Below are 14,656 nucleotides of genomic sequence, written 5' to 3' on the forward strand. Positions count from 1 at the left end.
GGCTGGGGAAACCAAAATGCTGGTGAAGACATCAGGCGATGGAGTGGGCAACAGTGAAACAAAGTGGTCCGGGAACAGCATGGACCCTTTGGCATGGTCAGCCAGATACGTGGCTGCGTGACAAAAGTAACACTGAATAAACAGCCAGCCTCTATGGGGCTGGGTTTAGCTAGCCAAATGTGCAAGTTTGAACCCAGACTGAAGTACGCCTGTGGGGAATGAGGAGAAAATGAGCCATGACATCAGCTTAGGGAGTTGGTCCAAGGGTGGGTGTGTGCATGTATATATATATATATATTCATATCTATGTACATAAAACACACCCACATTTTTTTCCCCTCCTCATAGCTATGTGTGGAATATTTGTGACAAAACCAAAACAAGCATACAAAAAGTAAATAGGTTTAAAGGACGAGGTGAGATATTCAATTATTGAAAACACCTGAGAGCGTGGCTGGTTTATAAAGGAAAGTTTTATTTTCTGTTATAAGGTGATTACAAACTCATCTAAAAAAGCAAAGATGACTTAAAAATATCCATATACATTTCATTTATCTAAAAAGCAAAACAGAAACTGCAAAATACAAACATTTACCATATACACAAAGGATAGGGTTTTTTAGGATTTAATTACACTCCAGGATATTTTTTCTAATACAAATATTCTGTCTTGAAACACAAAAAAATGTTTTAAAATGTTTTAAAAATATTTTTCATTTTTTTTAAAAAAAGTTCAGATGACATTTTTGAGGAGGACAGCATCAAAGACTCCTCCTCACTTTATGTGCTACTCATCACGTTACTGTAGTCACAGTTGCTAGGAATTTAAATAATAAAAAAACCACCACTGTTTTTTAGCCAAATACATCAAACAAGATGGACCACCTCTCACAATGTGAAGTCCCTGGCAACGTTATCAGGTAACAATCACAACATTACACTGGAGAAAAACAACATCCTATTGAACAACGAGCACTTCGGAACAGTACTGGGATGCTGCAATGCTGAGAGACCGTCGCTAGCTTCCAGGACAGGAGCAGATGACAAACTAACTCAGTGTGCCCCCTCAGGTGTTTTTTTAGCCTCTCAACATGATTTTGCCACTGTTCTCTTTTTTTTTTTTTTTTTAATTTTATTTTTTCCTTTAAATATTGAAAAAAGAAATAAAACCTTTTTAACATCTCAACTGCAGAAGCAGATGCAAGAGGTTTAGAACCAATATGTATCATGCTAACACGTACTATGCTACAAGCCCGAAGCCTTCCCCTGTATATGCACGCACACAAAGGACACATGCACAGCTCCTTAGCACAATCAAGTTTCACTTTTTATACATATTTCCCCCTGCTTTTTTCTTTTTTTCCTGATTTCTCAACTCTGGCCACTGAGAGCTCCTTGGCATAAGGCTGCCAATGTCTCCCCGGTGCTGCACATGGAAAGCAAGCGGCACCGTCCCACTGTGCAGCACAGAGCTGATACACAGGGAGGAAACCTCCAGAAACTCACCCCTTTTTAGACTGTTTTTAATTTGCTTTGCTCTTAAAGCCCAGAACTGCGTAAAGTGTGTAGCAATTATATCCTGACAGTTTTACAGTTTATTTCAAATTAGGGCAAAGCCGCAATACAAAAAAGGACGTGTCTGGGCTGTCATTCAATAGCCCAGCACTACCAGCAGGGCCAGGCTCTTTTCCACTTGTGAATCCTGCAATCAAACTTTTCCACCTTTGTCAGGGATGGGGGAATGGTTTGTTATCTTAACGTTTTCAACCTGCAAAATTCTTCCCTCTTTTTTTTTTTTTTGCTTTTTAGGATGTGGGTAAACTGAAAACAGTTCACACACTGGCACTTGGAAAAAAGCACACAAAAATGACTTTTTCTGCTTATTTTTTGAATAGAAACATTCAGATTATTATTTTTTTTTAAATCAGAGAATCATTGTACAAAAAATGAACTTTTTTTTTTTTTTTTTCGGGGGGGGGGGGGGGAGGGGGAGATATGGGGGAAGGTGGTAGAAAAGAGCCCTGCTCTGGTGGAAGGGCAGGGTTTGAACTGGCAGTTTTCCAGCTGGGGCTAGTGCTGCTTATTCTGGAAGGATTTCTTGAGCAAATTTTTCAGTAAACGCAAATTAACTGTTGATACCAATAGTTTTTTTGTTTGTCTGTTTGTTTTTGGTTTGTTTGTTTGTTTGTTTTTGTGACCAAAGTATGGAGCTTGGGGGCAGAGGGGCTTCTTTTGCACTAGGTTATTGGTTTCTTAGGTGTCAGGGGTCACAATTGACTGAATACTTTCTTTCTTAAGCTTATCTTTGATTACAAGAAATAAAAGGAGCTACTAGGTTCTGACAGTTCCTGACCTTTGCTCATGCAAATATACAAATACACAACTACACGTTAATTCTAACCACAAAGCTTTGGATGATGATTTTGGAGGAAACAAGTCCAAGGCAGCCGCCTGAGGCAACAGCACACCAGACCTCCTGCAGGAGGAGCCATGCGGTGCTAATAAGGAGCCAGGAGAGATTTTGAGCCCAGCCCTCAAGGCTTCCTCAGAGGGCCCATGGTCCAGGATTTTGTACCCCAATTCAGTGGAGTCCATTCGGGTGCCCTGGCAGGTCGGCTCGTCCTAGGAAAGTGGTGCCTAAACCTTCTCAGTGCTTAGTCGCAGCAGCTCTGGACTTACGTGCATAGTTTGCAGCCTAGGAATGAAAGCAATGCCCCTACTTGTGTGCGTGCTTATAAGGATGGAAGATTTCATCTACTAGTCTGCGTAAGCACAGATTTATTTTTCATTTTACTGAAAATGAACAACTTGCATTGAATCATCTGGAAATGATGTCAGGGTCATCTTTCTTCCAAGTATACTCGAGCTGCTTAGCTAACTTGTCCACTCCATTCAATACACAGCTTATTTAACATTTTATATACACTATGCCTCCACACGTGATCCTGCAGTGACCACAAGAAGTGGAAGCTAATAAACAGGTATTCAAAACATTCAAATTGTTCTCCCACCAATGGAGTTTTGCCATTGATGCGAAGTGGGAGCTTTGAACCCAAGTGTGACAAGCACAACCTCACCAAAACTGAGTCTCCTTAGCAAATGAAAGCAGCCTGGGAGGAGACTTGTAAAAGGCCTAATGAATGGAAATGTCCAGGTGTCTTCAGATCTACTCAAACTGTTCTAACGCCGAGGCAGGGAAGAGGAACCAGGACTATCTGCAGTTGAGAAGGCAGGATGCACAGTAGAGTAAAAATAGCTGCAGAAATTGCTATCCTGACAGTGGCACAAAAGGTTCTGCTGATGTGTTTTTTTTTTGTGTGTGTGTGTGTGTTACAGCAACCCTAAGGCTGCACCTTCTTTTTCTCTTTCCTCCTCTCCCCAGGAAGAGCAGTGAAAATCAGTCCTGCTGCTCCGGGACCTATTTCAGCAGACCATTCCTACCTCCCTCCACTCCCGAGCTATGCTGCTGCTGAAGGCTGAACACCAGCATTGTTTTAGATGGTAAATACAGCTGCGACGCTTTGATATTTTCTGTTACAACACAAGAACAAATCCATTGTGGACCTACTATCTCACACTTTAAAGAGGGCTTTGCTAAGTGTGTGGATCTGTTTGGACCAGATGAAAAGGAAAGCTACAGATGAAAAGGAAAATGAGAACAATAACAACAACAACCATAAAAACCAGTTCTGTTTATGAAATCATACTGTTTAAATACCAAAATACAGACTACTGGTAAAGTCCCTTACAATAGATGCCCATTCAGTGAGATCATAACTAGTCACAGGTGACAAAGTTTGGAAAACTGAGGAAGATACGGAACAGGCCAGAGAATCTTGTGGGGTTAATTTTCCCCTTTGCCTTTTGAACTTCTCTTGATTTCAGCTCAGCTGGAAATAAATACTGCTGAAAATCTGCTGTTTCCAGTCCTAGAAGAACCGACTAATACAAAAGTGCATGAAATAGGAAAAGGTGTGCTTTTGTTTTGTTTTCCTGTGATCTTCAGCTCAGCTATCTGGTCCTAAAGATTTCATGCCAAAAACTGCCCTAATTTTTCCCCAGATCCAAACCAGTTCATCTCTGACTAGTCATGATATTTTAATATAGAGTTCCTCATTTACATAAAATAGGTAAAATAAGTCACAAATGTTTAACAAGTAAATTAGGAAAAAGAAATCAGTTGTATTTGCAATCATAAATAGGTAGGAAACACAGACTTTCTTAAAAATTGTTTTTTAATAATTTTGGCAGAAGATCATGTTGAAATGCAAATTTATCAACAAGAAAAGTTCAGAAATCTGATAAAAATGTTAGGAAAAAACACTTTAAAATGCAAATGTGCTCATTGGAACTCAAACCCCAGATAAAACAAAAATCATTCTTTTTGGAGGGGAAAGAAAAGGGGTGAAGGGCACTATTTTCCAGAAACATTTCTTGGCTCTTTGTGAGCCCCAGCCCTCCCTTGCAGTCATGCTGAAGAGCACAGCAGGGCCAGAGAAGTTTACATCAAGAACGCTTCGATGAGGTTGTTGCGTACGTGCAAGACATTGTCACTTGGTACATGGAAGCGACTGATTTGAATGGCACAGTTTGTATCGAAATGGGGCTGGGTTCTGGTTCTCTGGTAGTTGTACTTTTAAAGGTGTAGTATTAGCCCTCTGGTTTTTAATGCAAAGATGCTCTCCACAAGGCGGGAGATGGCTAAGCACCCAGCTGACTCACCACACACAGTTCTGATGTAGCCAAACCATTTTTTTTTTCCCTAACTAAAGCTTGTCTCAGCTCTGTTATGAAACTGATGATGTGCAAACAAATCTCAAATACAGTCTTATGACAACATATCACGAAAATAAAATATAAATTAAGCATCAGTGTTTCATCTGCACTCACAGCAACCATTAATTTAGACCCCCCCAAACCTGCTGCTCCCATCTTAACCCAGGCAAGCATGCCTGTTTGTTGCAGACACTAACTGTAACTCAAAAATAAGGGTCCAAGTTGAAACCCAGTAAGAGAGTTATCTTTGATTCCATCTCCTTGCTTTTGATTGTTAAAGGCTTAAAAAAAAAAAATCAGCTGTATGCATGTTTATTTATTTTGTGCACGTTTGATGGCAAATTCCAGCCAGAATCCCCCTGGCTCACAGAATTCCTCCAGGGATTTTCTCAAGGCCTTAAGTTGGCAATTGCCACTGGCCCGGCAGGTGAAATTAGATGTCTGCCATCTCCAGCTGTGGAAAAGGTTCATTTATAACTCTCAGAATACAGCAACCAGAAAAAGAAAACAAAAAACCATGACATGGCCGGTTTTGTTGCTGCAACTCAGCCATGTGATGTAAAAATACATACAAATTCAAACTAGAAAGATTTTTAAATTTTTTTTTTTTGGTCCATCTCTTAATTTTCAATCACTCTTTTTATAGTAATGCCAACGTGTTAATCAACAAGTGTTTGTGCTGCTGTGGCCAGTTAGTCCACGGGACATGAAAAAGTTAAACAAAACTACTGTGTAGGAATGTTAAGAACTGGATATGTTCCTGTTTAAATGCCAAAATCTGCCCTGACAGATTAAGCTGACAGCAAAATAAGCATATACAAGCTCTGCTTTCATCAAGCATTTCCTCTAGATACCTTCGGATAGCTTAACTGTGGCATCATAATAAGAAAAGAACTCTTTTGCCAGAGAACCTGTTCCCAGCACAACCTGCTCAAGTTTAAAAAAGAACAACAAAAAAAAAAAAACCCTTTTGTCCACATTTTGGACAAAATGCTCCAGTCTTCATGGAGCAATTCTCCATGGAAACATCCACCTGGCCCACATGAAGCTGTACCCAGCAACCCGGCTGCAGCCCCATTCCCACACTCCTCGTAGTGGTTTCTCTTTATTCCCTACTCTAACCTGGAATGGTTTGCAGTTCCTTCAGACCAAATAAATACAAAACATTTCAGTATTATATGTTTCCTTTGCTTTAGCTCAATATCCCATAAGCAGATTATTCAGCAGACAGATTCATAGGCCTCGTAAATATGTTTGCAACCCTTATGGCCTAACCTAGTGATGGGCAAGGAGACTGGGTAACCTAGGTCCACTGCTGCTTTTTAGTAACGTGGGACAAGGGACTCAGTCCTTCTGTCTGTTCACCCACCAGTAACCAACTCCCCAAAATAAATAAATAAAGTGAATTCTGGTTACCAAACTTGGCAAAGCATTTTTGAGATATGTGGGTGAAAAGCACCTGTTTGCTGAGCAATATTATTATCTTCATTACTATTATTATTAACAACGTGTCTGTTATAAATACTGCTTACACCAGGTGTAGGTGAGCGGTTTTGTTCCTTGTGTTGGGGATGACCTGGTTTGCGTCCACCTTTGGACAGTCAGAGTCCACAAGGGATTTTTTTATTTTATTTTTCTGCCCCAAACCAAAGTCCAATAGTTAACACGCAAACAAATGGGCAAGCAAATGTCTGAAGCACCAAAACCACAGGTGCTGCTTTTCTCTGCTCAGTGCCTCGGCACTCGCCCGTGCTGCCCAGGGGCAGGCTGCAGAATTCAAGTTTACACCAGCGACACCTCAGCTAAAATCTCCTTTGCTGGAAAAAAAAAGGAGCAAGTATTCAACCTGCTCGCTCATGCACAAACAGCAGGCATTTCACCTAAGTTTAAAAAAAAAAACAAACCACAAAACCAACACTAAAAAAGAAGTGAACCATGACAAGTCCTGCAAACACCTTCCTGAAGTCCTCCTCTTGCTTGTGTGACAGGGTCCCAGCGCCGTGCTTGGAGGAACGGCTGCGAGGCTTTTCACACCCAGCTTCTCTGCCTCCCTCTCAAACTCTCTGCTCCAGCTGCCTGGCTGTATCTTTGTTCAGGGACTGTGCTAAACATAACTGTACCCTTTTCCTCATGTGACCCTGAAGCCTGTCGTTTACCACAATTGAACCAGAGGGTGGAAATACTACACCTTTGAAAATTCTCTTGAAACAGTGTCATTTTTTTTTTTTTTTCTCTCAACAGAGCGCCTTTTGTGTGTTCTGTAGGTTACCCTGCTCCCAACCATACCAGCACCTAAAATTGCTTTCTGAGACTTGAATATATTGCTGGCAAGACAATCAATTCAAGTGGTAAGATGTATAATATTTAGAGATAAAGATATATATATTTAAAAAAAACAATAATAGTAAATTCCTGTAATATGTCTAGTCTGATATGAAAGCTCTCCCTCTACAGAGAGACATCTGCTGTGATTACCTTACAAAATATTAAAAAAAAAACACACACAAAAAATAACTTTCTCTGTGAGAAATAAAAATAAATCCTAGTGCAAATATAAAGCTCTGTAAACCTGGTCCTATGAGAATCTATGGTTAGTAAACGGCAGTTAAAGCAGGTTTATCCTCTCACAGAGAGAGCTCACATCATGGTTTCCACAATGATATGAGTTGGCTTGATCAATCCGCCATTCGAAGTTCCATTGGGGCAGAAGGGGGTGCCACTCTCTGTTTCTTTGGACCACCGATTCACTTCCTTGGGGGCAGCCACTGCTTTTATCCTCTGAAAGAAAGGGGAAAAAGCAAAGGTTGAAAGACTGAGCAGTGCCCAGAGACTCCTGTGCAGAACGGAGGACGTGGCAATTGAAGGATGGGGCTGGTGGCCGCTGGATATGTGCAGATGCCACGTGGCTCTGCAAGAGCGAGGAGAACGGGGCTGTGTAGCACCACGTTTGAATTTTGGCATGTCAGACAGAGGGCATTCACGGCATCATCTAGCATTTCGGGCTTTCAGTGCTGCAGCTGCTGCTCAAGTTTTGTCTGTTCTCCTTCCTCATTTAGAAAAAAACTCTGCCTTTTAGGCCAGCCACTCATTGCCAAGTGGCAACTTTGTTCTTCCATCTTGGTTCACAAAGAAAGAACTAAATGGCATCTGACCAGTGTTTACTCTCTTCTCTTTCCTAACATGGTCTTTGAGAAATGTTTTGGCTACTTTTAGCCTTGTCTTTCAACAGATGGTGACAATGTAGGCAGGAAAATAAACACTCATGAAAATGCTCTGGGCACGGCTGAAAAAGACCATTAGCACTTGGAGGAAAACAAATTCAAGTTTTTGTGCCCTGGGAAATGTTCTTTTCTTACTCTATTCTATCTTTTTTTCTAACCCAAAGTGTCCCACTTTCTCTTCAAAGAATACCCGGGGCAGCATTTAAGACCGTCTCATTAAGCAAAAACAAAACTAATCTGAAAAACTTAGAAGAGAAGTGCTAAGTTTCATGCTTGCACAGTCTCTAAAAACTTTCCATTGGAAGAACAAACCAGGAGAACCAGTGCTGAAATACGAAACGAAGATTGCCTGTAAAGCTGAACCCAAGAAAATCTGCACAGACAAGTCTGAATCTGAACCCAAGTTTTCCAAAGCTCAGGAAAATCTAGGTTCAATGTTTCACTTTGACTCATTAGGAATAATAATAATAAGTTTAAATGTGAAGCATGCTGTCAGGAGAGTTTGTCTTTAATTCAGTGCCCTAAAGCAAAGGCCATGCCTGAGAGCCACACAATCCACAGGTGGATCCAAATTTCCCTAAAATTCAGTGAGCTCCTAGGCATCTGGGTTGGATCCAAGTCTCTCGCTCTCTGTTTTCTCAGTTATGGGGATGGTGCTTCCTTTTCCCCGTGGGCTGGAGAAGACAGACCTGGCTCTTGGAAGCACCTCAGACTGAGTGCTTGTCTGCACACGGAGACAACAATTCACCAAGCTGGAAACTGCAGAAGTAGGAGGCAAGTAAAATCACCTGGTGTTTGTCTGAGGCCAGAAGGCTGCATTTGCTCTGTTCCTACCTTTTGCCAAAGGGACAGGTGATCTTTAACAGTCTTATTTGCATGCACTGCAGGGGAGGCATCCAACTTTGCCCTACCTGAACAAGGTGGCAGTTTTCCAAGCTCTGTGCTTATTTTGCGTAAAACAGAGCAAGCTGAAGCTCCCGTTCTCCACTACAGACAGCTGTGCACAGAGGCTGTATGTTTGGTTACATTATAGTCTAACTTATCCAACTGGTGAGGAAGGACAGAATGTCGTGGTCTGTTTTCTCTACAAGCAGCCCTATCTCTTGCAGTAAGGAGAGGTGAGGGCTACTTCATGTTACTTCTCTTTTCCCAGTTTATGTTAAATCTTCTGAAATCGCTTGGAGAAATCAAATGCAAAGAGCCTGCCCAGCCCCCCAAATGTGACTCGGCCCTGAATTCACTCTCCCACATGCAAGGCTTTCTCTGAGGTGTAAGGAGGGGCTGCTGGTTTCTCTTACCTCAATGAGCGACCCATCTGACTGTATGATGCGGATGACCATCACCATAGGGATGCAGATCATGGAGGAGAGGGCAAGAACCCAGCCCAGGCCGATTGCCCAGTCAGGGTATGTGTAGACCTTGTTGTAGGTCAGTGGCTTGTACTTGGCCAAAGAAAAGATAAAGCACCCCTGTGGATGAGAAAAGAAAATCAAGTGAGGCTCGAAAAACGTTCAAAGCATCACGGCTCTGATGCTACCACTGGCCCTAAGGAAGACAGGCAGAAAAAGACAGAGCTGACAGATACAATATGTGTTTTAACCATAGGGGCATTATTCTTCAATTTAAATTATTAAAAAAGCATCTACATCTGCAGGTAAATAAACTGTTGCTTGACAATAGGGTGTTAAATGATGGTGTTGAACAGCTGCAGTACATTGTGTGTCCTTTTTCAGAGCTCAAACGCTGTACATGGCAAGGAGCTTACTGAAATGTCCTTCCCAGCAAAGGAAATACTCCACAGCGAGTGTTTGCCTCAGACTGGCAGTCCTGCCTCAGGACTTTTTGTTAAAATGGCCTAGTGGTTCTATTACTTAAATAAGACTGCTCTTTGGAGTGAGTTCTGTGTGTCACAAATGTAATACTTTGTCAATCTTAAGAAAAATCCACTCAAATGTAGATAACTACAATTTGTGTGAGCACAGCAGAGAGCTGTCACATTAACAGCTAACATCTGAGAATATATCAAGCCTCCAGCAGCTCTTTGCAAATTGGTCTCTGAATGGAACAGCCTTCACTTAAAGGGAAGCATTAAGAAGAGGCTCCAAGCTGCCACATGGAAGACTTGAAACAGCCTGTTTCAAAAACTCACCACACAAAGAACTGGTGTGATCACAATCCAGCTCCACTTCATCCAGGGACCAGGTCTGTATCCAATCATATCCTCAATGGCATCATAAATATTATCAGCGCCTGTAAGAGATAGTGAGCATAGTTATCAGTCGAGCTTATAAAAGCCACATAAGAACTGCAGAATTACAGCTGCCTTCCTAGGCACCCCAAGGAGTATTTAAAGGGCAGATGTATCGCCCAAATTGTCATGGATGTGAAATTCAAGATTTTTTCCTTCAGAAGCTCAAAGGCTGGGGGAGCCTCTCCTTTCACAAGCTCATTATTTAGATGCAGGAGCACAATGCTAATCCCTCCTGCCCCTGTCATGCACACATTTCTCTCCCCAAAGTCTCACTGAACTTGCCAGAGGGATCATGACATGAGGGACAAAATTGCAATTGGACATCCTGCTTCTACAGAAATTTGACTGATGTAAAATGAAGGCTTGGTTTGTTTTTGCTTTTTTAAGAAGATGGAGTACAGGAAGAGTCAGGGAAATGACCAGTGATAAACAGCAAACATTTTCTGATTGTTCCTAAGCTACCATCTCAGGCAGCAATGGAAACTACTGTCAAACTTTGGTACTCAGTAGCACCTAAAAACAACAGGACAGAATACACTCTTCTGTCAGCTTTCTTTTTGTATTTTCTATTTGGTTGACTTGGCCCTTGCAAACATGGCAGCTTTGAAAGGAAATTCTCTGAGACAAGCACAAATTTTCATGGCTGGCCAGACTTTCAACTCTCATCTCTAAACTTAACACATGTAAATGCTTAATTGTGCTTTTATTAATTAGCAATAGAAAAACACTCATTTTTGTGTGGAAAAACACTGGAGGCTGGCTTCGTCCCAGATGCAATTTTGTCTCCAAGTGGTCAGTGCAAATTCATATTAATGGCATGTCTCTGCTGCTGGGAAGATGATTCAGGGATGGCTGATGATTAAACGTTTGGCTAGCAAAATTGTCACTAACTCGTCCAAAAGTATCAGATGAAAGGGTTCTCACTTACCATAAACCCAGGCTACAGCAATACATTCAAAGAATGCAACCCACAAAAGGCATACACCACTAGCTGCATAGTAGTCAAAGAGTTGAAAAACATACATGCCACCCTGTAAAAGAGACACAATTTATTAGGATCCATCGGGAAAAAGACCTGAATGCTTCAGGCCCATCTCTCAGTAAAATCTACCAGCATACCTTAGTGACTGCTGCCTAACAAGCAGAAATATCAAGCATGTAAGTAAATTAAATACCTGGCATTACCTTCCCCAGGGAGTATGCTTGTTTACTATAGGAAACATTCTAAACAAGATGATGATTAAACAGAATTAAGCCATTTAGTATAATCTACTGAGACACTTAAGTCTTTCCTTCTTAAAAGTATTTTAGGACAGGCATTTATAGAAACAAATGATGTAAAGAAACAGCAGGTCTTTTAACAGTAGCATCTCCAAAATACTAAAAATGTCAGTCACCTTATCAGGAGGGTCCTCATTTACGAACTGAGTAGAAGAATATATTTCATTGGGATCTTTCTAATTCTATTTATTTACACTCTACTGCTAGGCAATTTGCTCTCACTTCATTGAATGTGCATACCGGCATTTTTACTTGAAAAAAATAAGTTTGTTAGGCACCTTTGTTAAAGGTGCTATATCAATACTTACAGTCATCCTCTTCCAGTTGTTTTTAACATGTTGCTTTAATTTTATTTTGAAAATAACACAACAGTGCAGCTTCTAGAACACATTCCTGTCTGATTTATACCAGAATAAATCTAGGGATATTTACTCGATTCAAATCTGTGTAGCTAAGACAAAATCTGTACTGGATGGATTCTTAATCTGCTTTACTGAAGGTTCCCTATATGTGTTTCATCATTCAGAGCCAGTTAATATTCGTACTCATGTTGATTAGTACTTAGATCAGAATGAAATTAATGAGAATTCATTTCTCTGTTCCTCAGACTGAAAAGGGAGGATATGTAGCTCCCTTTCAAAATGCTGTCAGATCTTGGGATGAAAGATGCTCTGTAGATCTGAAGAGCACAGTTCCTCTGAGTGGGTAATTCTGTGTAGTCTGATTCATAACTAAAACAGGTCTAAAAAATGGCTAAAAAAGGAGGCAATTTCCAGCATTGCTGTTACTTACCTCAGTCACCATAGTTAGTCCCAGAAGATAGCTAAGGAAACATACTATAGCGATGAAGATTTCCCGTCGGTAACCCTTCCTTAGGAAGGATGGGTGCAGATCAACTAATGACGTGATCTGTCCTTCAACTTCAACAAACTAAAGGGGAAAACAATAAAGAAATATGAATTGAAAATTATCTGCCAAGCATTTTATCCTAGCTCGCAATTAAACAAATGCTGCACAGCATTTGTAACTGTACTCTGAGGCAAAATGCTGCTCTGAATAAATGAATCAGAAGCTATTCCTTTTAACCCAAAGGTTAAAGTCTGGGGGTAGTTTTCAGTTTTGAATAAGCTTTCAGAATTGATGTTCATTTCCTAGCATCCTTGCAAACTACTAAAAGGGCTTTGTAAATGCAAGCCACAAGGATAAAGGAACTTAATTTGATGACAGGAAGGCACTTATGTGGCTTTTATGTTGTAGCTGTTCCAGATGAATACTTGATGTATGCTAGAAAGGAGGCAGAGAGAAAACACTCAAAAAGCCTAAGCTGCACAAGCTAGAAGAGCACCTCTCAGTCTTTTTTTGATGTGCCAGAAAACCTCGCAGGTACTATTTAGGTTAATTCCACAATTGGATATAATTCTATTCTTGGGTTAGCTAGAGAAAATGCAGCTGAGGGAAAGCAGACTTTGATGTGAAATAGCAGCCCTTCTTGACTGAACTTGTCTGTTCTGAATCGGTGAGCGGAGTTCCTCTGGCTGAGGCTCTGGGGTACTTTGTCAACAATAAGGGATCTCTTGATACAGTTCCCATACAAAGCCTTGGTAAACTATTTGCATTGGTATACCAAAAATGAAGCCCTTAATAGGTTAACTAAAATCTTACTTTAACTAGCTTCATGATAATTGTATTTGTGCTAACTTGCCATTTGAAAACTTCACGTAAGGTGTACAACCTGAGCTAATCAAATTTGAAAAAAAAGTTCAAAGTGTACTGAAAACCCACTGAGAAAAGTCTGCTGAACTCCCAGCAATCAAACCTGAAGAAAAGATCATTCAGCTATTCTCCACTTTCCATTTGGCAAGGTACAAAAGCACAAAGTTTACTGAAGACATGAGGATACCATGGAGAACCTAGGCTGGCTCTGTAGAAGTGATCTTCACTCTAAGTGGATCCACTGTCTTACAACGATTTACCATGGGAAGTCTATGAAATAGCAATAACTTTTTCTTACCCTGTATCTATATTGCTTTTACAGTGCCCAGAAGTGCCCTTTAACAACTCTACCCTCTTTGACCACAGGCTGAAACACCTTTTTGGAGATACAGACTGTCCAGCAAATACTCCAGCAAACTTTGTTGCCTCCTGTCTTGTTATTGTGACTTCTGAAAACTGGTTTTCCTTTTAAATGCAACCCTTTGGGCTGATTTGATCTTAACCTTCTCTGGCATTCCAGAAACCTGCTCAACTGCACTCCAAAAAGAACCAGGGGGGTGGAGGAGAGAAATTAAGTACTCTGGTTAGTTTTAATCATTCTACGCACTGAGCTTTTTAAAATTACTAGACAGCTTCCAATTTGCATAAGCACAGACTTGTTGAACCACAGCACTGGGAACTTTTAAATTCACTTTGGAATGATTGAAAGTTGCTCACTAGAGTTCAAAGATAAGACATAAAAAGCAATTTAGGGCAAATGGAGTATCAAAAATGTAAGAAAACAACTGAGTAAAAATCCATTTATATATTTCTCTTTGTTCAAGAAAGGATTTAGGGTAAATAAAAACTTCACCTTTAGCAAGTGGGTGTTTATAATCAAAGCTATTTTCCATTTGAGTGCAGAAAGCTGCCTGTTGCCCTGAAAACTTCAGCAGTTTTGAATGTGTAGTTACTGCATAATCCTTTGCCACATGCATTTCCTTGTAAGTGGCCTTTCTAGAAATGATTTACAGGTCCTTCTGTGAAATTTAGTCCGACATTCCTATAAGCAACCAGTGGGAAAAAGCACATAACTTCTTGAACTAAACTTTCTTATTTTTTCACATTCACTAATTAATAGCAGTGGGTGCTATGTAATTAGTACAGCTGGAAACTTTCTGAGATGGTTTCTGTCCCATTCAGAGGCACCAAATGCCCACTGATGGAAGTCAGCAGGATTCCCAAGCTCCTTGGCACCTCTGAGCACAGGGCTTTCTCCAAAGTAGGAAAGTACTGCACCATAACTGAAATGGTGTTATTTGGGGGCCAGACTGAGACTGGTATTTAGGTTAGGGAGAACTGCCCTAGTCCCTTGGACTCCATTAGCTCCTGATGACAAAGACTTGGTCAGCAACATCATGCTGATTATCAATCA

General features: G+C 40.8%; 1 protein-coding gene across 12 annotated transcripts in view; it reads right to left on the bottom strand.

The window, feature by feature from the left end:
• Nucleotides 1-1,106: 1,106 nt before the first annotated feature.
• SLC6A6 (solute carrier family 6 member 6) overlaps nucleotides 1,107-14,656 on the bottom strand; it is a 57,213-nt gene continuing 43,663 nt past the window's right edge. For 11 of the 12 annotated variants that reach the window (XM_068694258.1, XM_068694255.1, XM_068694252.1 and 8 more), the window contains 5 exons: nucleotides 12,322-12,459; nucleotides 11,177-11,279; nucleotides 10,147-10,247; nucleotides 9,296-9,466; nucleotides 1,107-7,554 (listed from right to left, as the gene is read on the bottom strand). In XM_068694258.1, coding sequence (XP_068550359.1) covers nucleotides 7,414-7,554; nucleotides 9,296-9,466; nucleotides 10,147-10,247; nucleotides 11,177-11,279; nucleotides 12,322-12,459 — 654 coding nt within the window. In that variant the 3' untranslated portion in view covers nucleotides 1,107-7,413. The remainder of the gene's footprint in view (nucleotides 7,555-9,295; nucleotides 9,467-10,146; nucleotides 10,248-11,176; nucleotides 11,280-12,321; nucleotides 12,460-14,656) is intronic. The other variant, XR_011100172.1, reaches the window with a different exon arrangement.

This window comes from Anas acuta, chromosome 11 (genome assembly GCF_963932015.1).
Source record: "Anas acuta chromosome 11, bAnaAcu1.1, whole genome shotgun sequence".
Lineage (NCBI taxonomy): Eukaryota > Metazoa > Chordata > Aves > Anseriformes > Anatidae > Anas > Anas acuta.